At 45.2% G+C, this 24,497-nt stretch overlaps 1 protein-coding gene across 1 annotated transcript in view; it reads right to left on the bottom strand.

The window, feature by feature from the left end:
* Positions 1–24,497, bottom strand: part of kcmf1 (potassium channel modulatory factor 1) — a 114,722-nt gene that overhangs the window by 36,983 nt on the left and 53,242 nt on the right. Inside the window, exon 2 of the mRNA XM_033017897.1 lies at positions 20,387–20,554. Within this exon, the coding sequence (XP_032873788.1) occupies positions 20,387–20,554 (168 nt within the window). The remainder of the gene's footprint in view (positions 1–20,386; positions 20,555–24,497) is intronic.

Below are 24,497 nucleotides of genomic sequence, written 5' to 3'. Positions count from 1 at the left end.
GTGTTTGAGTGCGGTATTCTGTTTCATTATTGTTCGAGATGAGACCTATGATGGTTGTGTCATCTGCGTATTTATAAATTTTAACTGAACTATGCTGGGATGTGAATTGGTTTGTGTAGAGTGAGAATAACCAGGGTGACAAGACGCAGCCCTGAGGGGCTCCTGTGCTGAGGTGCAGGGGGTGAGATATTGTGTTATGTATCTTCACCCTCTGTTGTCTGTTCCAAAGGAAGCTGTAGATCCAGTGACAGATGCAGGGGTCGATGTTCATGTCCGTTAATTTATGGAAGAGTTTAACCGGGTTGATGGAGTTAAATGCCGAACTGAAGTCCATGAACAGGATGCGGGCGTACGTGTTGGCGGTTTCCAGGTGTTGCAGAGTGTGATGAATGGCCAGATTGACTGTGTCTTCCACTGACCTATTGGCTCTGTATGCGAATTGGTGTGGGTCCAAATTGGAGGAAGTGCTGGTTTTGAGGTGAGCAAGAATAATGCGCTCGAATGACTTCATGGCCACAGATGTAAGGGCAATCGGTCTATAGTCATTGAGGCAGGATGATGTGTTGGACTTGGGCACAGGGATGATGGTAGATTGTTTGAAGCACTGGGGCACTGTACATTGGCAGAGGGATGAGTTGACGATGCCGGTGAATACAGGGGCCAGTTCTTCTGCACAGTGATGAAGCACTGCTGGGCTGATGTTGTCTGGGCCTGCAGATTTATTTTTCTTCTGTCTCCTGAAGGTAGTCCTCACCTCGGCCTCCTGGATGTGGAATGGAGGTGGAGGAAGAGGAGAGGGGGACAATGGTGGAGGGACTGGAGACTGTTCAAACCTGCCATAGAAAGTGTTCAATCTATCTGGGAGTTGATGATCATTATCTGGGATGGGGGTGGATGTCTTTTTGTAGTTGGTCATTTCCTGGAGTATTTTCCAGACAGTTCTAGTGTTGTTTGTTGATATTTCTTGTTCTAATTTGGTGGCATAATTGTGTTTGGCTTTCCTTATTGTGGACCTTAGTTTGTATTTTGCAGCCATGTAGTCCTGCTTGTTTCCAGATTTATATGCAGCATTTTTATCAGTTCTTAATTGTTGAATTTCTTTTGTGAACCAGGGCTTATTGTTATATTGTTTAACAGTTCTTGAAGGGATACAGAGTTGCTCGCAGAATTGGACATATGACGTTACTGTGTCCGTGTAGTCGTGGAGGTCTCCAGCTGCGCGGAAAACCTCCCAATCAGTGCATGCGAAGCAGCCTTGCAGTTCCCCAGGAGAGGCCATGTGAACAGCTATATGTCATGTATTATTTTGATGACTGACATCAAGAATGCATAGCTAATATTCCACACTTTTCCCCCATCTCTGTTCATGACATTGGTGGCCAATATTTCAGCCCCGAGTCCAGATCAACTCACAAATCCCCCCCCCCCCCCCCCCCCTACCTACTACTCCTCAAAATTCTGCCCCTTACCTACACACCAGAGGCTAGGGCAATTTTGCAGTGGTCAATCAACGTACATGTGTTTGAGATGTGGGAGAAGACCAGAGCATCTCAAAGACACCCACAGAATCACAGTCAGAATATGCAAATTCCACACACACAGTACCAAGGGTCAGGTTTGAACAAGGGTCACTGAAGTCTTGAGACAGCAACTCTTATTAGCTGTGGCACTGTACTCATTACTAACATGTTCCCGGAATGATCACATATTTATAGAGGATCCACCGAATAATACATCCTATATCAAAACAATTGAAACTTATCTTGTAAACTCATCATGAATTCAAGATAAATGCATCTACAAGTGTTTCCACCAAGAATACTCATGAAACAATTGACAAACAGCGCTCAGCCCTCAAGATATAATCAACCATTATGACCATTTTATTGACAATATACCCATCCCAACATAAATGTATTTCTATGGGCATATCAAGTTTAAGTAAATTGCTCATCCTTTCAGTGAAAGCGATAGGTACTCAGAAATCTGATTTCAGTTCTCATGTTTGTATGTATCCAAAGTCAGGTTAAAATTATGCTATTTTCTAGATTACAAAGAGCAGCAAGGCAAATTTCCTGGACTGATGGTGCCTTTTCTATAGTATGCCTCTTCTGATTTAAAGAATTTTTATAACAGTCAATGTGGCACTGGATTAGATCACATAACAATCATGAAATAGCATGCATCAAAAAGGGGCAAAGGATGAGGCACAATTATGTTTTTAAAAAATGGGAAGGGTGGGGGAACAAATCTAATTTTGTTGATGATTGCAATCCAGTAATCCCAGTTAGATAACATGTGGATGTGAACAGGAATAAACTGGGTATGGGATCACCCAAGTTCTTTGAGAAAGTGGTAGGTTGCCATCTAGAGTGTTTTAAGTCCCTAGGTGATCCGCTAGGCCACTCCATCTATCTATACATAACTAAAACTTTAATCTTGTTATCTTCCGGTTTGGCGGTCTTTCGGTTCGTAGCGCTAGAGGTTTGCGATAGCGCTACGATTCTTTGCCAGTTCTCTCCCGTTCTCCTGTGCTGCGAGTGCACCAAGTTTCATTCCGATCGGTTGAATGTTGTAAAAGTTAGTGAGGTTTAAAAATCTTTAAAACCGCGCATGCGCAGATCGATCTCTTCTCCTGCCAGTCAGCGCCGCGCGGATTAGTCTCTTCCCCTGTCACTCCCCCCCTTCCAGTGCCATCGCATCTTTACTGGAGCTGAGGATGGCCGGCGGAGGTTTCTAACCGGACACAATTTTCGGAGGGACCCGAAGCAGCCCCAAGCAGCCCAGCGCCAGAGACCCAACCCAGCCCAGCCCAGAGTCGGAGGCTGAGCCAGCCCGTAGTCGGAGATGTCGCCAAACAGAAAGCGGAGACTGATCCCGGCGGAGAACGACCAGCGCCCGCTAATTCCAGCCACCACCCCTCTGGTCCCCCTCGCTGGCTCCTCCCCCCTCCCCCATGGCTCTTCCCTTCTTTTCTCCGAGCTCACTCCCCCCGCCTACACACCCCTCTCCCCGCACAACCCAGCCCAGCCACACACCCCTCACCCCCACAAGCCCCCCAGCCCACACACACCCCCCCCCCGCCCCCACAACTCCCCCCTCCCCGACAACACGCCTCCCCTCACACTGCGACAAACCCCCCACACACAGTTTGTAATAATTGACAATGGTGGATTTAAAGACAATTCAGATCTAATAAACCTTCCATGAAATAACGGGGAAGGCTAAATGATGTGTATACTGACATTCAAAAGACCTTCAAGTGTTTCTAATTGATGAAGCCATAACCAAAGCCCCTGGTAATATGGATTCGTAATGCACTGCGAGCTGGCAGAAGCAAACAGTGGTTTATCATACTGGAGGGATAGGTGTTCTTTTTAATACATATATTTTGATCCATATTTTGAACGAGACTTTGGCAGATCATAATTAATTTCAATACTTTAAAATAATACAAAGTCAAAAGTGTGATGGATAGCACCAGATGTCAGGAAGATACAGGCAGATAAGTGGCATTTAAGTTTTAATGCAATAAATTAGGGAGACAAAAAATGAAGAGAAGCTATTGCAACTTTAAGAAGACAATGGAACTCTGGCTTTACAGACACATGGAATACAGAAGCAAGGGAGTACATGGAAAACGTTTACTGATTAGGCTGTAGCATTATCCAATTTGGGGCTCAACAGTTACCAACATACTGAAAAGGATAAAGAAGAGATTTACCAGAATGACATAAGCAATGAGTGTTTTGAGACAAGAACAGCTGGGAGTGTAAGTTAACGGGGGTTCAATAGACAATAGAAAATAGACAATAGACAATAGGTGCAAGAGTAGGCAATTCGGCCCTTCGAACTAGCACCGCCATTCAATGTGAACATGGCTGATCATCCCCAATCAGTACCCCGTTCATCTCTTCTCCCCATATCCCATGACTCCGCTATCTTTAAGAGCCCTATATAGCTCTCTCTTGAAAGTACCCAGATAACCCTGGCCTCCACTCTGAAGCAGAGAATTCCATAGACTCACAACTCTCCGTGTGAAAAAGTGTTTCCTCTTCTCCGTTCTAAATGGATTACCCCTTATTCTTAAACTGTGGCCCCTGGTTCTGGACTCCCCCAACATCGGGAACATGTTTAATAATCTTATATGTTTCAACAAAATCCTTAATAATCTTATATGTTTCAACAAGATCCCCTCTCATCCATCTAAATTCCAGAGTATACAAGCCCAGCCGCTCCATTCTCTCAGCATATGACAGTCCCGCCATCCCGGGAATTAACCTTGTAAACCTACGTTGCACTCTCTCAATAGCAAGAATGTCCTTCCTCAAATTAGGGGACCAAAACTGCACACAATACTCCAGATGTGGTCTCACTAGGGCCCTGTACAACCGTAGAAGGACCTCTTTGCTCCAATAGTCAACTCCTCTTGTTACGAAATCCAACATGCCATTCGTTTTCTTTGCTGCCTGCTGTACCTGCATGCTTACTTTCATTGACTGATGAACAAGGACCCCCAGATCCCGTTGTACTTTCCCTTTTCCCAACTTGACACCATTTAGATAATAATCTGCCTTCCTGTTTTTGCTACCAAAGTGGATAACCTCACATTTATCCACATTAAACTGCACCTGACATGCATCTGCCCACTCACGAAACCTGTTCAGGTCAAAATTGTCCGGGTTCAAAATTATAAATTGATACAGAAACCAGCCAGATGCATATATTGAGATAACTCGCAAAAGTATTGTTCGGGGAATTAGGCAAGGGTGGGAGAAAGAGCACGAAGGATTTTTGTGATGGGTAAATGAGAAATTGTTTCAAAGTCACTTTTTATAACAAGCAGAATGCAATGCCGTGATACAAATGGAATCGTCACCAATAGCAATTTTAAAATGGGAATTATATGTATAGGTAAAAGGGAAACGTTTTTTAAAGGGAAACGAGAGCAACGGAAAGGGAGCTTTTAAAAGAGTCAGTGGCAGGTGCATGGAATATGTTGCTAGAGGTGGTGATGGAAGTCGATATGATATTGGAGTTTAAAAGGCTTTTAAATAGGCACATGAATATCAGGGAAAAGAGGGATGTGGATTACATGCAAGCACAAGAGATTAACGAGTTTAACTTGATATCGTGTTCAGAATAGACATAGTGGGCTTAAGGGCCTATTCCTGGGGTGTACTGTTCTATGTTTGAGATGGATTCATATATAGTAGGTATGTTGCAAAGCCTACCTGAAGCGTCGTTGAAGATCTGCTGCTGAGGGTGTGCGCGATTTTGGCGCCGTTTAGAGGGGGCGGGTTTAAAACGCGATTTTCTCTAAGCTGTTCCAATCGAAAATGTTCAGCCTAGTTAATTATTAACGAAAAATCGCTGGAAGACCCCGTCGCAAAAGCTATTATTAGGCTTAAAGGCCTTGAATAATAGTTATAGTAGTTTAAAAATCAATCTTTAAACACGCGACCGTCAGCAACCGCAGGGTCTCATAAAGCAAATAGCAGAAGTTAGGTTGTATATTTTTACATTAAAAAGGGCTTCTAAAGATCCATTTATACTAAGTTTAATGTTGCGAGTAGCTCAATTTGGGCCCATTATATCGCGCAGTATTTTTCTGGGCATTTGGGGCACAAATCTACCGCAATGTGAACGTTCTAAACCAGCGCGTTCCACAGGGACCCACTGGAAAGCTGATTTAAATGGGCATTTATTTACAGCAATTAAACACTAAATTCCTTCCATTTGGCCTATAAATTAATGTAAATGAGATTTAAAAATCATGTTTTATTGTGAATTATTTGTGAATATTATTTGGACATTTAGGCTATTTAAAAATGTTAATCATTTATTAAGAAATGGATAGATGTTTAGATCTAGTAATTGAAGTCTGAAATTAGCTACAATTAGGTAACTAACTAATTATATGCTTTAATTTCAGGTCATCCAAGTAAGATTATTTTATATTTGTTTCAGAATGCTTCAATCTATGATAACTGAAAATTTCATTCAGTTCTCTTAATTTTTAAGAAAGTTATGGGCTTTTGACTGTTCACGATCACAGCTTTTTTGTTATGTCCATAGAAAATCAATAGGGAACAAGATGCTCATTTCCCAGTATGAAAATGGCCATAACATTTTAAATACTTGAGATATGAAAGTGAATTAGGTGTCAAATTAAACTTATTTTTATGCTTTATCTGATGGGATAAATTACAGACTTGATTTTTAAAATCTCAAAATTTTGTAACATTGCTATATATAGCCCTCCCATGTGGCATTTTCAACTTTTCTTCTTTGTATAGGAGTAGCTCATAAACAGTCTTTTTCAATTTAGAATATATTTCCTCGGGTATCAATTTGATTCCAATCCATGGAGTAGAACTAAGTAAATCAATATGCTTTACAATCCAAATAACCCAAGGTTTCAAAAACAAAAGTCTGAACTTCTTGGCAATCTTTGGGTTTACTAGTGAACATTTAATCTTAAATTTGAAAAGATTAAAATGTGTACATATATAAACTGAGGCCCAAAAATGCAAATTGAAATTTGAAGCACAATTTTAGTTAATTCTACTTTTCTTGATCCAATTAGTATGTCAATCATCTGCAGAGAAGGTGACTACAAATAGAATTTCTGTTTTTCAACAATACCCACAGAAAATGGTTTACCTTACTATTATTTTTGCATCCATCGTTTATATGCTGCATTAAAATTATATTCATTCTATGAAAACTAACCGTCCGGGATTTCAATATTTCTAAACACAACCAAGTAATCTCAATGTTCAATGGACAATTTTCAGAGAGAAGATACGCACACTAAACAGGCAACTTTTAAATACGATGATTAAAAACTTGGTCATTTACTTGAACAGCCTTGAAGAGATTAAGATTGGCTGGCATCTTTTTTACAGCCCTCCATAATGTTTGGGACAAAGACCCGTCATTTATTTATTTGCCTCTGTACTCCACAATTTGAGATTTGTAATAGAAAAAAAATCACATGAGGTTAAAGTGCACATTGTCAGATATTATTAATGGGTATTTTTATACCTTTTGGTTTCACCATGTAGAAATTACAGCTGTGTTTATACATACAGGCACCATAATGTTTGGGACACATGGCTTCACAGGTGTTTGTAATTGCTTAGGTGTGTTTAATTGCCTCCTTAATGCAGGTATAAGAGAGCACTCAGCACCTCGTCTTTCCTCCAGTCTTTCCATCACCTTTTGAAACTTTTATTGCTGTTTAGCAACATGAGGACCAAAGTTGTGTCAATGAAAGTCAAAGAAGACATTATGAGACTGAGAAACAAGAATAAAACTGTTAGAGACATCAGCCAAACCTTAGGCTTACCAAAATCAACTGCTTGGAACATCATTAAGAAGAAAGAGAGCACTGGTGAACTTACTAATCACAAAGGGACTGGCAGGCCAAGGAAGACCTCCACAGCTGATGACAGAAGAATTCTCTCTAATAAAGAAAAATCCCCAAACACCTGTCCGACAGATCAGAAACACTCTTCAGGAGTCAGGTGTGGATTTGTCAATGATCACTGTCCGCAGAAGACTTCATGAATAGAAATACAGAGGCCACATTGCGAGATGCAAACCACCGGTTAGCCGCAAAAATAGGATGGCCAGGTTAGTTTGCCAAGAAGACGAAGATTAACTTATTTCAGAGTGATGGCAAGAACAAAGTATAGAGGAGAGAAGGGACTGCCCAAGATCCAAAGCATACCACCTCATCTGTGAAACACAGTGGTGGGGGTGTTATGGCCTGGGCATGTATGGCTGCTGAAGGTACTGGCTCACTTACCTTCATTGATGATACAACTGCTGATGGTAGTAGCATAATGAATTCTGAAGTGTCTAGACACATCCTATCTGCTCAAGTTCAAACAAATGCCTTAAAACTCATTCGCCGGCGGTTCATTCAACAGCAAGACAATGATCCCATACAGACTGCTAAAGCAACAAAGGAGTTTTTCAAAGCTAAAAAATTGTCGATTCTTGAGTGGCCAAGTCAATCACCCGATCTGAACCCAATTGTGCATGCCTTTTATATGCTGAAGAGAAACCTGAAGGGGACTAGCCCCCAAAACAAGCATAAGCTAAAGATGGCTGCAATACAGGCCTGGCTGAGCAACACCAGAGCAGACACCCAGCAACTGATGATGTCCATGAATCGCAGATTTCAAGCAGTCATTGCATGCAAAGGATATGCAACAAAATACTAAACATGACTACTTTCATTTACATGACATTGCTGTGTCCCAAACATTATGGTGCCCTGAAATGGGGGGGACTATGTATAAACACTGCTGTAATTTCTACGCGGTGAAACCAAACTGTATAAAAATGGCCTTTTGTGGCGGGGACTGGCAGGAGTCCAGCCAAAAAGGTTGTGTGCTCTAGAATTGTTTATTCTTCTGCATACAGCTCCCTACTCCTCAGCTGACACGGGCATTGCCCGGCCTTAAATAACAACTCAGATACCGACCCCATGACTCGCGCCTCCCCCACCAAGACGCCGCCCTCTAGAGCCGATGGCTCGTCGTGACCTTGGGTTGGCATAAGGTGCCGCAACATGACCCTCCCAAGAACCAGAGGCACCGAACCGCACAGGACGTCGCACGAGGCGGCCCGAACGCGTAAATACAATCCCGCACCCTGGGGGCTTGCTCGGTTCGGGAGATTTTCCGGGAGCCCGGGACGACAGACGCCCGCGACGGGGAGGTTGAGCCACATGGACTGGCTCGCTCAGGTCCAAGTGGTCCGGTTTTAAACGATCCACAGACACCGTTTCACGCCGGCCTCCCATGTCCAAATCGAATGTAGTAGGCCCGTGTGCGAAAGGGACCTTCATACGGGCGCTGCAAGGGTGACTTGTGGGAGTCACGGCGAAGAAAAACGTACGGGCAGCCCATCAGTGGCAGTGGCACATGGGAAGGGGCCACTCCATGTCGCGACGTTGGGATGGGAGATAGGGCGCCGACCCTCTCCCGCAAGCAGATCAGCACCGATGACGGGGGTTCCTGAGACCCATCAGCAGCAGGGACAAACTCCCCGGGGACGGTGAGCGGAGCACCATATACCAACTCCGCGGAGGACGTTGACAGATCCTCCTTGGGGGCCGTCCGAATCCCCAACAGGGCCCACGGCAACTCGTCCATCCGCCCAGGGCCTGTGAGACGAGCCTTCAGGGCAGCCTTCAGACAGCGGTGGAACCGCTCCACCAACCCATTTGATTGGGGATGGTTTGCTGTCGTGTGGTGGAGCTGCGTCCCCAACAGGCGGGCCATGGTGGACCACAGTTCAGATGTAAACTGGGCGCCCCGGTCGGATGTGATGTGCAGTGGAACCGCAAAGCGGGCAATCCAGGCTGCTACGAGGGCACGAGCACACGACTGCGTTGAAGTGTCCGTGAGCGGGATGGCCTCCGGCCACCGCATAAAATGGTCGACCACCGTAAGCAGATGTGAAACCCCTTGGGACGGAGGCAGCGGCCCCACGATGTCCACGTGTATGTGATCGAACCGCCGGCATGGCACGGCGAAGTCTTGAATGGGCGCCCGGACGTGTCTATGCACCTTTGATGTCTGGCACGGGATGCACGCATGTTGCCCAGCGAGCCACATGCTTCCGAAGTACTTGCCACATAAACTTTGCAGTCACCATAGCGACCGTGGCCCGGATAGATGGGTGGGCCAGCCCATGGATCAACTCAAACAAGCGACGGCGCCAGGCCGCCGGAACGATAGGCCTTGGCTGACCCGTGGATACGTCACAGAGGATGGAACCCGAGGAACCCAACGGCACGTCCTCAAGCACCAAGCCAGAGATCGCGGTGCGGTATGCCGGCATATCATCGTCCGCCAGATGGGCCGCCGCCAAGTCGGAGTAATCTATCCCCGAGGCCGGGTTAACCACGGCTGCAATTGCCGGACGGGACAAAGCATCCGCCACGAGGTTGCATTTCCCAGCGATGTGCCGGACGTCCATATAACCATATAATATAACAATTATAACAATTACAGCACGGAAACAGGCCATCTCGACCCTTCTAGTCCGTGCCGAACACGTATTCTCCCCTAGTCCCATATACCTGCGCTCAGACCATAACCCTCCATTCCTTGCCCGTCCATATAACTATCCAATTTATTTTTAAATGATAAAACGAACCTGCCTTCACCACCTTCACTGGAAGCTCATTCCACACAGCCACCACTCTCTGAGTAAAGAAGTTCCCCCTCATGTTACCCCTAAACCTCTGTCCCTTAATTCTCAAGTCATGTCCCCTTGTTTGAATATTCCCTAATCTCAGTGGGAAAAGCTTATCCACGTCAACTCTGTCTATCCCTCTCATCATTTTAAAGACCTCTATCAAGTCCCCCCTTAACCTTCTGCGCTCCAAAGAATAAAGCCCTAACTTGTTCAACCTTTCTCTGTAACTTAGTTGCTGAAACCCATGCAAACTTCTAGTAAATCTCCTCTGTACTCTCTCTATTTTGTCGACATCATTCCTATAATTAGGCTACATTACATCCCAACTTCTATACTCAATGCTCTGATTTATAAAGGCCAGCACACCAAAAGCTTTCTTTACCACCCTATCTACATGAGATTCCACTTTCAGGGAACTGTGCAGTTATTCCCAGAACCCTCTGTTCACCTGCATTCTTCAATTCCCTACCATTTACCATGTACGTCCTATTTTGATTTGTCCTGCCAAGATGTAGCACCTCACACTTATCAGCATTAAACTCCATCTGCCATCTTTCAGCCCACTCTTCCAACTGGCATAAATCTCTCTGTAGACTTTGAAAATCTACTTCATTATCCACAACCCCACCTATCTTAATATCATCTGCATACTTACTAATCCAATTTACCACACCATCATCCAGATCATTTATGTACATGACAAACAACAGTGGACCCAACACAGATCCCTGTGGCACCCCACTAGTCACTGGCCTCCAACCTGACCAAACAACCATCCACCATTACTCTCTGGCATCTCCCATTCAGCCACTGTTGAATCCATTTTGCTACTCCACCATTAATACCCAACCATTGAACCTTCTTAACCAACCTTCCATGAGGAACCTTGTCAAAGGCCTTACTGAAGTCCATATATACAACATCCACTGCTTTACCCTCATCAATTTCCCGAGTAACCTCTTCAAAAAATTCAAGAAGATTAGTCAAACATGACCTTCCAGGCACAAATCCATGTTGACTGTTCCTAATCAGACCCTGTTTATCCAGATGCTTATATATATTATCTCTAAGTATCCTTTCCATTAATTTGCCCACCACTGACGTCAAACTAACAGGTCTATAATTGCTAGGTTTACTCTTAGACCCCTTTTTAAACAATGGAACAACATGCGCTGTACGCCAATCCTCCGGCACTATTCCCGTTTCTAATGACATTTGAAATATTTCTGTCATAGCCCCTGCTATTTCTACACTAACTTCCCTCAATGTCCTAGGGAATATCCTGTCCGGACCTGGAGACTTATCCACTTTTATATTTCTCAAAAGTGTCAGTATTTCCTCTTCTTTGAATCTCATAGTTTCCATAGCTACTCTACTTGTTTCCCTTACCTCACATAATTCAATATCCTTCTCCTTGGTGAATACCGAAGAAAAGAAATTGTTCAATATCTCCCCCATCTCTGTCTGAAGAAGGGTTTCGGCCCGAAACGTCGCCTATTTCCTTCGCTCCATAGATGCTGCTGCACCCGCTGAGTTTCCCCAGCCATTTTGTGTACCTTCTCCCCCATCTCTTTTGGCTCTGCAGATAGCTGTCCACTCTGACTCTCTAATGGACCAATTTTATCCCTCGTTATCCTTTTGCTATTAATATAGCTGTAGAAACCCTTAGGATTTACTTTCACGTTACTTGCCAAAGCAACCTCATATCTTCTTTTAGCTTTTCTAATTTCTTTCTTAAGATTCTTTTTACATTCTTTATACTCCTCAAGCACCTCATTTACTCCATTATGCCTATAATTATTGTAGATCTCTCTCTTTTTCCGAACCAAGTGTCCAATTTCCCTTGAAAACCATGGCTCTTTCCAATTTTTACTATTTCCTTTCAACCGAACAGGGACATAAAGATTCTGTACTCTTAAAATTTCACCTTTAAATGTCCTCCATTTCTCTTCCACATCTTTCCCATAAAACAAACTGTTCCAATTTACTCCTTTTAAATCCTTTCGCATCTCCTCAAAGTTAGCCTTTCTCCAATCAAAAATCTCAACCCTAGGTCCAGTTCTGACCCTCTCCATAATTATATTGAAACTAATGGTATTGTGATCACTGGTCCCGAACTGTTCCCCAACGCATACCTCTGCCACCTGACCCGTCTTATTTCCTAACAGGAGGTCCAGCACCGCCCCTTCTCTAGTAGGTACTTCTATGTATTGCTGCAAAAAACTATCCTGCACAAATTTTACAAACTCCAACCCATCCAGCCCATTTACAGAATGTGTTTCCCAGTCTATGTGTGGAAAATTGAAATCTCCCACAATCACTACCTTGTGCTTACTACTAATATCTGCAATCTCCTTACATATTTGCTCTTCCAATTCTCGCTCCCCATTTGGCGGTCTATAATACACCCCTATAAGTGTTGCTACCCCTTTCCCATTTCTCAGTTCCACCCAAATAGCCTCCCTAGACGAGCCCTCTAATCTATCCTGCCAAAGCACTGCTGTAATAACTTCCCTGATAAGCAATGCAACACCTCCACCTCTTGCCCCTCCAATTCTATCACACCTGAAGCAACGAAATCCTGGAATATTTAGTTTCCAATCACAGCCCTCCTGCAACCATGTTTCACTGATCGCCACAACATCATACTTCCAGGTGTCAATCCAGGCTCTAAATCATCCATCTTTCTTACAATGCTCCTAGCATTAAAATATACACATTTAAGAAACCCACCCTCTCTTATTCTCTGTTTATTGTCTTTTTCTTCTCGCTCCCCTACATCTTGGGTCAGAGTGCTACCATTCTCTGCCTCCTGCCTCACACACTGACTGCTAGCTTTCCCAATTTGAGTCCCTCCCCCCAACAATACTAGTTTAAAGTCTCCCCAGTAGCCTTTGCAAATCTCCCCGCCAGGATATTGGTCCCCCTCGAGTTCAAGTGCAACCCGTCCTTTCTGTACAGGTCATACCTTCCCCAAAAGAGGTCCCAATGATCCAGAAACTTGAATCCATACCCACTGCACCAGTCCCTCATCCACTCATTTATCCTCCACCTCGCTCCATTCCTACTCTCACTGTCGCGTGGCACAGGCAGTAATCCTGAGATTGTTACCTTTGCAGTCCTTCTCCTTAACTCTCTACCTAACTCCTTAAATTCTTCTTTCAGGACCTCTTCTCTTTTTTTACCTATGTCGTTGGTACCTATATGTACCACAACCTCAGGCTCCTCTCCCTCCCATTTCAGGATTTCTTGGACACGTTCAGACACATCCCTGACTTTGGCACCAGGGAGGCAAACTACCATCCGGGTCTCCTGTCTGCGTCCACAGAATCGCCTATCCGACCCCCTGACTATAGAGTCCCCTATTACAATTGCCCTCCTCTTCTTTTCCTTACCCTTCTGAGCAACAGGACCGGTCTTTGTGCCAGAGGCCCGGCCGCTGTCGCTGCCCCCAGGTAGGCTGTCTCCCCCACCCTTACTCAAACATGAGTACTTATTTTCAAGGTGTACAGTCACCGGGGTACTCACCAGTCCCTGCCTCTGCCCATTGCCCTTCCTAACTGTGACCCAGTTTTCTGTCTCCCGTGGTCTTGGAGTGACCACCTCCCTGTAACTCCTTTCTATGACCTCCTCGCTCTCCCTGAGCAGACAGTCATCGAGTTGCTGCTCCAGGTTCCTAACACGGTCCCTTAGGAGCCCCATCTCGACGCACCTGGCGCAGATGTGGACGTCTGGAGGGCACTCAGACTCCATGACCTCCCACATCTGACATCCAGAACAGTAAACTACGTTTGTTGTACACTCCGAAATAGCTGCCAGCTGGCACTGCTGACGGGCAGACCAAGGATCCGAAACCTTCGCAAACGCAAATGTGAGGGGCTTGTGGTCCGTGAAGGCTATGAAGGAACGGCCCTCGAGGAAGTACCGGAAGTGTCGCACTGCGAGGTGTAAGGCGAGCAACTCCCGGTCGAAAGCGCTGTAGCTATGCTCCGCAACCCTCAGGTGCCGGCTAAAGAAGACGAGAGGCCGCCAACGGCCGTTAACGGACTGTTCCAAAATGCCGCCGACCACAGAGTCCGAGGCATCCACAGTAAACGCTGTGGGGGCGTCGGCCGACAGATGCACGAGCATAGTCGCCCGAGCCAAGGCCTCCTTCACCCCTTCAAACGCCGCCATGGCGACAGCGTCCCACTGTGTCTCCCGCTGCTTGCCCGTCAGCAACTGAAAAAGCGGCCGCAAAGGTTCGGCAGCCGCCGGAACAAACCGGTGGTAAAATGTGACCATCCCTACGAACTCCCGGAGGCCACGTACCGTAGCTGGCCGTGGGAACTGCCGGATTGCCTCAACCCTGTCCGGCAGAGGCACTGCTCCGTGCCGTGTCACCCGATGCCGCAGGAAGTTGATGGCCCGAAGGCCGAATTGGCATTTGCCAGGGTTAATTACGAAGCCATGGTCACTGAGGCGCTGGAAGAGTAGACGCAGGTGGGCGCAGTGTTCCTCACACGAGCGACTTGCCACAAGGATGTCGTCCAAGTAGACAAACAGGAAGTCGAGCCCGCGCACCACGGTGTCCATCAGGCGCTGAAAGGCCTGCGCATTCTTGACGCCGAAAGGCATCCGCAGGAACTCGAACAACCCGAACGGGGTGATAATTGCCATCTTGGGGACATCCTCCGGTCGCACGAGGATCTGGTGATATCCCCGGACTAGGTCGATCTTAGAGAAGAACCTAGCCCCGGCCAGATGTGCTGAGAAGTCCTGTATGTGGGGACTAGGGTAACGGTCAGCGGTCATGGCCTCGTTAAGGCGGCATTAGTCCCCGCACGGCCTCCAACCGCCGGACACCTTCGGCACCATATACAGCAGGGAAGCCCATGAGCTGTTGGAGCGTCGAACAATACCCATGGCCTCCATACTCCGAAACTCCGCCTTTGCTATGAGGAGCTTGTCAGGAGCGAGCCTACGGGCGTGAGCGTGGAGCGGTGGACCCGATGTCAGAATATGGTGCATGACACCGTGCCTCAGACTGGCCGAGCCGAACTTGGGGGTGACAATGTCCCGGAATTCAGCCAGTACCTGGGCGTAGACATTGTCCACCGTCACTATGGGGTTGCTGACCGGCGCTGTGGGTGCAGTGGAGCGCAAGGAGATCTTCTCAAAAGTTGGCGCGTGGATGAGACGTTGGCCCTTCACGTCCACGAGGAGTGACTGCGTCCGCAAGAAATCTGCCCCCGCAGCAGCTGGGCCACGTCCGCGATGATGAAAGGCCAGGTGAAATGGCACGCACCGAAAATGACAGGAACTGTGCGGACGCCATATGTGTGGATTGAACTGCCATTCGCAGCAGTTAATGGGGGGCCCCCCTTACCAGCATGAAGATCGAGTCCAGATGGGGGCAATACGCTGACCTCCGCCCCCGTATCCACCACGAATCTGAGCCCCGAGCGCCGGTCCCAGACGTATAGTCGATGGATCCTGCCGGCCACCGCAGTGACTATCGGCGGCCGGCGCTGCCGTTTCCCGGAAACGAACATGGCTGGCGGCATTGGCGGGCTGCTGAACCCCTGCGCTGGTGGTAAAAACACCACATTCTTCTCATTGGATCTACTGAGTCCTGCTCAGCCATCTTCCTCTCCTGTGCCACTTGTCTTGTCTGTGGCTCCTGTGGGCGTGGCCCTCTTGTGGGCGTGGTCCTGGGTCTCTGGGCCTGCCAGGTCGTGGTCCTGGGTTGCTGGACCAGCCTGGTTGTTGAATCAATCCGGTCCAGTGATTCTGGGGGTTCCAGCGGCTCCAGGTATTCCAGCGTGCCCACCTGTTGCTGGTCAGAGATCCACACTTCATCAGCACGGGCCGCTAGCCGGATGGGATCATCAAAGCTCTCCCCCACGAACTGCTGGCGGAGGTCTCGTGGCAACTGCTGCAGGTAGGTGAATTCAAAGAGTGGACATGGCAGGTGGTCACCCATGAGCGTGAGCATCTCGCTCATGAGGGCCAAGGGCATCCAGTCGCCGAGCCCGCCCATGTTTAGGACCTGACAGGCGCGCTGCATTCGGCTCGGCCCGTAGATCTGGAGCAACAGCTCCTTGAGGCTTGTGTATTTCCCCACGACCGGCGGGTTATCCAGGTAAGGAATGACCCGACCAGCCGTCTGATGGTCAATGGTGCTTACCACATAGTGATAGCAAGTCTCGTCAGCTGTAACGTCGCGGTTGTGAAATTGGGATTCGGCCTGTCGAAACCAAACCCTCGGCTGCGAGGTCCAAAATGTAGGCAGCTTCAGGGAGACCGCGTTGAGTTCGGCCTCGTTGGCCTTGTAGGCGGCGGCAGCAGCAGAATGCATTATAAAAAAAATAAAAATAAAATTATTTCCCTTCCAGGATTACACTCCTGGGCGTCTGGAGTCACCAATTGTGGCGGGGACTGGCAGGAGCCCAGCCAAAAACTAGTCGGACACAGGTTGTGTGCTCTAGACATGTTTATTCTTCTGCATTCAGCTCCCTGCTCCTCAGCTGACACGGGCGTTCTTGGTTCTTGGTTCTTGGGTCCTCCAAAATATTCCAACTGGAATTTAAACTGGAGGTGGTGAAGGGAGAGATTAAGCCAGAAAGGGTATAAAGAACACACACTATAGAATTTAACATAAAACATCCCCACACAGCAGAATCAAAGTTTCCCACTGTGTGGGAAGGCACCAAAGTCAGTCTCTTCCTCCACTGTTCCTCGTGGTCATGGCCTCCCCAAACCCTCCGCAGTTGCAGCTACGGGCGGCCCGATGTCCAGGACCGCTCGCCGGGGTGATACAAGTCCGACGTCGGGGCTGCGGGACATCCTCAGCGGCGTGGACACCAGAGTCGGCCCCCTCCTACCGGAGTCGGCGGCTTCCAAAGTCCGCAGGCCGCGCTGGGTGGAGACTGCTGCTGTAGGCCCTCTGCAAGGCGCCCCAGGACTCCACGATGTTGTTCAGCGCCGCCCGCGTTGGAAGCTCTGCACCAGAGCTCCACGATGTTGGAGCAGCGGCCCAACGCTCCGGAGCTCCAAACGGCGACCCAGGTAGGCATCGCCAGCTCCGCGGTGACTCCAGCGCTGCGCCGCCGCTGTAGCAGCCCTGGTCCGGTTCCCGGTCCTCGGCAGGAAAGGCCGCTCCGATCCAGCTGGTAGGCCGCGAGTTGGGGGGCGAGGACGCGACTCGGAGAAATAGTCGTGTCCCCGCCAGGAAGAGACTGGGAAACGGTTTCCCCCTTACCCTGCCCCCCTCCCCCACATAGAAAAGTAAAAGTTTCCCCCAACACAAAACTTTAGACTAACTAAAAATAAAAAAAGATTGAAATAACAGACAGGCTGTGGGTAGAGGCTGCTGCAGTGCAGCGCCCCCTCCTGTTGCTCGGCGTTGCCCGGCCTTAAATAACTCAGATACTGACCCCGTGACTCGCGCCTCTCCCACCAAGACGCCGCCCTCTAGAGCCGATGGTTCGCCGTGATCTTGGGTTGCTATCAGGTGCTGCCACTCTTCATTAAAATCTGACAATGTGCACTTTAACCACATGTGATTTTTTTCTATGACAAATCTCAAATTGTGGAGTACAGAGGCAAATAAATAAATGATGCGTCTTTGTCCCAAACATTATGGAGGGCACTATGCCCATTCTCTCAACCAGTGGCACCACTATGGCTGGAGTTAAATACTAGCTATCTATTGGATGTACAGCAACTTTCTTCAAATAGAATAATACTCTCTCCAACCTCAATCATAGAGACCATTATTGAAAGATAAAACCTTGAAGTTGGCCACCAAATATTTGACAATCCTGTCTGCACCCATTGAAACAAAGATCTCAAAATGTTTGATTTGTTTAGTTTAATTAACTGCCACTACTATTCTGAATATTTACGTTTTAAGCTGCCATAACGTCCCTCTTTTGAAAGTTGATAGAACGTCAACTTTTAAGAATTTAAACATAAATTTGAAAACTGTTCTTTTAATTATTCCAAAACATTATCTCAAGGCTCCATGTGACATCCAACAGTAGGTGGCACTGCAAAAGTATTGAATGAAAATATCAGGATTTCATTTTTCGGTACTATACACTCCAGCAGCACCCAGCTAAAACACCCCTGCAATTCCTTTATAAACTGAGGATCAATTGTTGCTTCCCTGAAACAATTAAAACCAACAGAAACCATTGCCAATCGAAATCGGTGTTCAGCTAATTTAAAAATTGAATTGCTGGAGAATGTCTTATAGGGCAGTCAAATAATTATTGCAGTAAAAATTGTATTAAAGAAAAATCAGACATAAGACTGAACCTTAACTCTAATGAGACTTTGCTGCTGACAAAAAGAAACAATACATAACAGCGTAACTATAGAAGTATAGTTTGAAGTACAATTGAGTGTAGAACACAGCACAGCATATTTATTGGCATGGGTGGAAGAAACACCAAAGCAAACCAAGACCCCAAGCCCCAACTTTGGGTAATCTACACCAACAATAATATTTATTTACAAAGTAATCCTCTCCTCATCCCCAATGCTGCGAGAAACTGATGTCAAGCATGATCAAGGCTTACATAGAATGGCAACCATGAACTCCGCCGCCTCAATCCAAACACTCCATCCATAAAAAGAAAACTTTCATGGAACACAAATGTATTCTTAGTATCGCTAGTAAGGATTTGTGTTGCATAAGCATTATGAACAACTCCAAAAATCCCAAATGCTAACTCTACATAGTTTACTGCAATAATTAACCATCCTGCAATGAGAGAACTGCAGATGCTGGAAAAATCGAAGATAGACAAAAATGCTAGAGAAACTCAGCGGGTGAGGCAGCATCTATGGAGGGAAGGAATAGGTGACTTTTCGGGTCGAGACCCTTCTTCAGACTGATGTGGGGGTGGGCGGGAACAAGAAAGGAAGAGGCGGAGAGAGTAGGCTGTGGGAGAGCTGGGAAGGGGAGGGGAAGGAGGGAGAAAGCAAGGACTACCTGAAATTGGAGGTCAATGTTCATACCGCTGGGGTGCAAACTACCCAAGCGAAATATGAGGTACTCCTCCAATTTGCGGTGGGACTCACTCGGGCCATGGAGGAGGCCCATGACAGAAAGGTCGGATTCAGAATGGGAGTGCTGAGCCACCAGGAAATCAGGTTGGTTAATGCGAACTGAGCGGAGGTGTTGGGCGAATCGATCGCCAAGCCTGCGCTTGGTCTCACCGATGTAGAGCAGTTGACACCTAGAGCAGCGGATGCAATAGATGAGGTTGGAGGAGGTGCAGGTGAACCTCTGCCTCACCTGGAAAGACTGCTTGGGTCCTTGGAGTCGAGGGGGGAGGTAAAACGACAAGTGTAGCATTTCCTGCGGTTGCAAGGGAAAGTACCAGGGGAGGGTGTAGTTTGGGTCTATAGTCGAGGAGGGGAACCCCCGTTCCCTAAAGAATGAGGACATCTCCGATGCCCTGGTTTGGAACACCTCATCCTGGGTGCAGATGCGGCGTAGACGGAGGAATTGGGAGTAGGGAATAGAGTCCTACTGTAATGAACAGTTCTTAACCTCCATCACCCCCTACTAGCCCTAACTCCAAGAAGAAAAATCCAATAACTGTCATGCAGGAATCACTCAAAATACAGATGCCCCTCTGGCCACGACCTAACAAAAATCACAAACGCCAATTCCTATCAAGGTTTCACCACATGGTGCATTCAGTAGCACTTTCATTGTAGCTAACGGATGCCTATCTCACTCTCCCTACTTGACCCTCCACCTGTCACTCCTCCTTTAATGGTTTAATCCAGTACAATTATCTGTCTCCCACTAATTTACTATTTTGAACATTAATTTCATTTCGCATCAAATAAAACTAACTGATAAAATAAAATATATTCAAATTTGTCACATTTAAAATGCTACAATAATATTTGAGCCTGAAGTTCTTAGAGGCAAGATAGGTTTGTGTGAGGTACATAAGATGTTAAACCCTAACTATCTAGCTATCAAAAGAATGTTTTATTAATCCCAAACTTTTTATTAATTACAATGGAATCTGAACATAACCAAACATCCATTATTCTCTCAATACTAAAATTATTCTTTTCCATTTAGTCTTAAGGAATTATTATTTTATTCATACAAAAAAATGCCCACAAGGCCATTCTCAAAGATACCTACCAAAGTCTACTCTTGTTAATATGCACTGCATTGGATGATCAGTTGTGTGCCTTGTAGTAGTAGCCCCACTTTCATAACAAGATGCACACAGGTCGTAGTCGTAACAAATTAAGCACTTATATCTGCGGCCTCGAAAATTTCCTTTTAAACATGCATCACAGCTGACACCTGGAAAACAAGAGGAACCAGAGAAAATGTCAATTTTCCATTTACATTTTTTGTCAGTTTTCTAAAGAGCTTATATTTAGCTTGAACAGAAAATAAACAGTCAAATATTTAGATATTAAGTATTGCATTCACTTTTCTCATTTATAATCCCAAAATTCTGGTTGTTCTCCAGTGGAACTTATTGAACAGAGAAAAACAAACAGAGCTTTAAAAATATATATATATTGCTGTACATTTGTTCATAGCTTCATGTAAAGTATATTCATAGCTGTTTATCTGATTATTAATAAGCACATTAGCAGAAAACTAGCATTAAGGGCCAAAATATTTGTTATGCTGAAGCTGGAGTATCAGTAAGCAACTCTGCCTCACAGATCCAAGATCCTGGATTCAATCCAGACCTTGGGTGCTGTCTATAAAGAGTTTGCATATTCACCCCGTGTCCATGTGAGGGTTTTTTTCTGGGTACATGGGTTTCTTGCATGCCAAAGATGTGCTGGTTGGTATATTAATTGGCTGCAATAAATTGCTACTGGTGGAGCTGTTTGGGGAAAAAAATGAAGTGATGGCCGTGTGAGAGAACAAGTTACTGAGGCCATTCAGTTCCAGCACAGACTAAATGCAGAATGGCTCCTATTGGCTGCTACAAGACAGTCAAATTGTTCCAATACTGCACGAGTTTACGTTATTACATAGTGTTCATAAAAAGTCAACAATTTTAAGCCTCTTTTGTACAGCTGCTACTGCCTTAGGTATTAGCACAGATATTGTCTTGGCTGTAGGGATAAGTAGTAAGTACTATGTCTGATCTTCTTGCACATAATATGTTCAATTTACACAGATTTTTTTAAAGTAAATTTTATTTAAACATATTGAAGCAATGTGAAGCTTTCACAAATAAAAAATAAATTGTTGTACATAATTCCATTGAACTGAGCAATGATTCCCAGTGATGATATGGATTTACTCGAGCAGGCTTGCAGGCCTATACAGAAAGCAGAGACCACTATTTCTTACACAACTTAAAAAAAAATTATGCTGTAGATTATTTTGTTTCCACTCTTTTGAAAGAGTTCAGAATGGTCGCACAGAAGACTAAAATACCTTTGATACAAGAATATGGTACTGAAAACTAATACAGTGACTGTAAACACAGAGACAAAGCAATTTGTATGATAGTCAGGGTATCACACAAATAATTTGATCAATAAAACTCTCCAGAAGTGCTAGTTAAACAAAACATGGACACAGTGGATAATTCAACATCTTAAGACTTCTTCAAAGATCACTTTTTTGCAAAGATCACTTTTTTCCGAAAACAAACATAAATGAATATTCGACAAAGAAATTTAACTTAAAACATTTACTTCAATAGCTAGATTTTAAAAAGTAATTTAGACCAATGAACTTCATGTTTGGGTAATTTTTATTAAACCTTAAAACTTCAGAAGAAAATTGAGTTGTAAAAAGTAATGAAATAATTGGGATTGTCAACGTGCCTGCTTTTTTAAGTAATCGGAATACCATGCTGCAAATGAAGAGTTACACAGGCTTGTGAATCAACATACATTTTGAACACAGAAAATATTTCTCATGCAAAAAATGAAGGAATCCATTTAGAAGGAGGGCCCATTTACGAGAATGACCCGGGGATGATTGGGTTAACATATGATGAGCGTTTGACGTCACTGGGCTTGCACTTGCTGGAGTTTAGAAGCATGAGGGCGGACCTCATTAAAACTTACCAAACAGTGAAAGGCCTGGTTAGAGTGGAGATGTAGAAAGGAACTGCAGATGACGGTTTACACCGAAGCTAGACATAAAATGCTGGAGTAACTCACAGATAAGGAAGGGTAAGGTGTGAAAAAGAGACATCAAAAGAGATGTAGATCAAAGAAAATGTGGAATAGAACATTGTTAGCTAGGAGAAGGTTACAACAAAGCAAACAGAGATAAAATGTAATCAGCGGGACTGTCAGACTGGTCGAAGAACAGGGAAGGAGGAGGGATGGAGGGAGAGAGGGAAAGCAAGGGTTACTTAGTTAGAGTTAGAGATCAATATTCATACCGCTGGGATGTAAGCTGCCCAAGCGAAATACCGTACCCATTTTCACACCTTACCCCTCCTTATCTCTGTGTGTCTCTCGCTCCCCTGACTCTCAGTCAGAAGGGTCTTGACCCAAAATGTCACCCATTCCTTCTATCCAGCGATCCTGCCTGTCCCGCTGAGTTATTCCAGAATTTTGTGTCTATCTTCTGGATAGAGTGGATGTGGGAGGATATTTCCACGAGTGGGAGAGTCTAGGAGCAGAGGGCACAGTCCTAGAATAAAAGGATGTACCTTTATAATGGAGATGAGGAGGAATTTATTTGGTCTGAGGACGGTGAATCTGTGGAATTCATTGCCACAGACGACAATTCATTGGGTATTTTTAAGGCAGAGATTGACAGGTTATTGATACCAAGGATGTCAAGGGTTATAGGGAGAAGACAGGAGAATGATGTTGAAAGGGAAAGAGATCAGCCATGATTGATTGGCAGAGTAGACGCGATGGGCCAAATGGCCTAATTTAAAGACCATATGAAAAAAGGTTGCCTGGTTTTCAACATAGGCCTGGAGATTCCTGTTGCTTTCTGTTTAATGAGGAAAGGTAAAGAATGTGCATGTGTCTAACAGGAATCGTGATTTTAAAAAAAAAAATCGGTATTTGTATAATAAAATGTTGTGTTGGGAACAATTATTCACATAAAATAATAAAAACATAAAAAAATTACAATAGTGATAAAACTGTACTGTACAGTTATCCTACAATTCAGACCCATTATATTTTCCATTAAAAAATCTTACATTCAAACTTTTCCAAAAATTGGGCCATCTTATGCCTGGCCCATAAAGGCAGATATATTTATATTCTCTCAACACCGAGTTCAAACAGTCAAGGTAAAAGATTTTCTAGATGACATGGCCACTAGGTTGTCTGCATTATATATAACATGTATAAACTTCAAATTAGATAGAACACAGAACATCCATCCATCTCTCACCCTCCCAAGTCGAAAGCTTTGGTCGTCTTGAGTCTCATTGTCTATCAATGAGACTCAATTGTCTATTGTCTATAGTCTCGTTTTCATCTAACACTCAGGATGGGGATGCTCTTTACTTTTATTCATTTCAGTTTACAATTGTCACACCCCTTTTCCTCCCCTTCGGGTTCCTTCCAATCAGAGCACTAAGGTTTACATTCCCACGAGAACGTCTCGAACGCCTCTCGACGTCAAAGTTACCTCCCACATCATGCATCGCATGTGCATTTAAATGAGGCATCTTGTCATAGTGGGTGTGTGGTAATATTCATGTACTTCATCAAGCCTTCGCATTTCTAAGGGTATACCTTCCAACTCTGCCTTTATCATTTAATTCTGTAATGACCTGTTTCCTTTATCATTGTAACTTTTTTGCACATCTTTCATTCATTTGTTCTATATCTTTCTACATCATTGCCTTTCTCTCTCGTTCCCCTTTCCCCTGATTCCTAGTCTGAAGGGTCTCAACCCGAAACGTCACCTATTCCTTTTCTCCTGACCGGCTGATTTACTCCAGCTTTTTCTGTATATCTTCAGTTTAACTCAGCATCGGCAGTTCCTTCTGATACAAAACAGTTCAACACAGGAACAGGCCCTTTGTAGACTTCCAAACATGATGCCAAACTCTTACCTGCCTGCACAAAATTCATACCCCCATTCCCTGTATATCCATGTGCTCATCCAAATAATCTTGAGAGTTATAAAGTGGGTAGCCTCTAGATATGTTTTCCCCTTAGAGATGACCAAAACTAGAGATTTAGGGTAAGTGGTAAGAGATTTAGAAGGATCTGAGAAGGACCTTTTCTCCAAGGGAGTAGCAAGTACTTGGAATGCACTACTGGAGTGAAAATAGAGTCCC

This window comes from Amblyraja radiata, chromosome 3, assembly GCF_010909765.2.
Source record: "Amblyraja radiata isolate CabotCenter1 chromosome 3, sAmbRad1.1.pri, whole genome shotgun sequence".
Classification (NCBI taxonomy): Eukaryota; Metazoa; Chordata; class Chondrichthyes; order Rajiformes; family Rajidae; genus Amblyraja; species Amblyraja radiata.
This window is presented reverse-complemented; position numbering and strand designations above follow the sequence as displayed.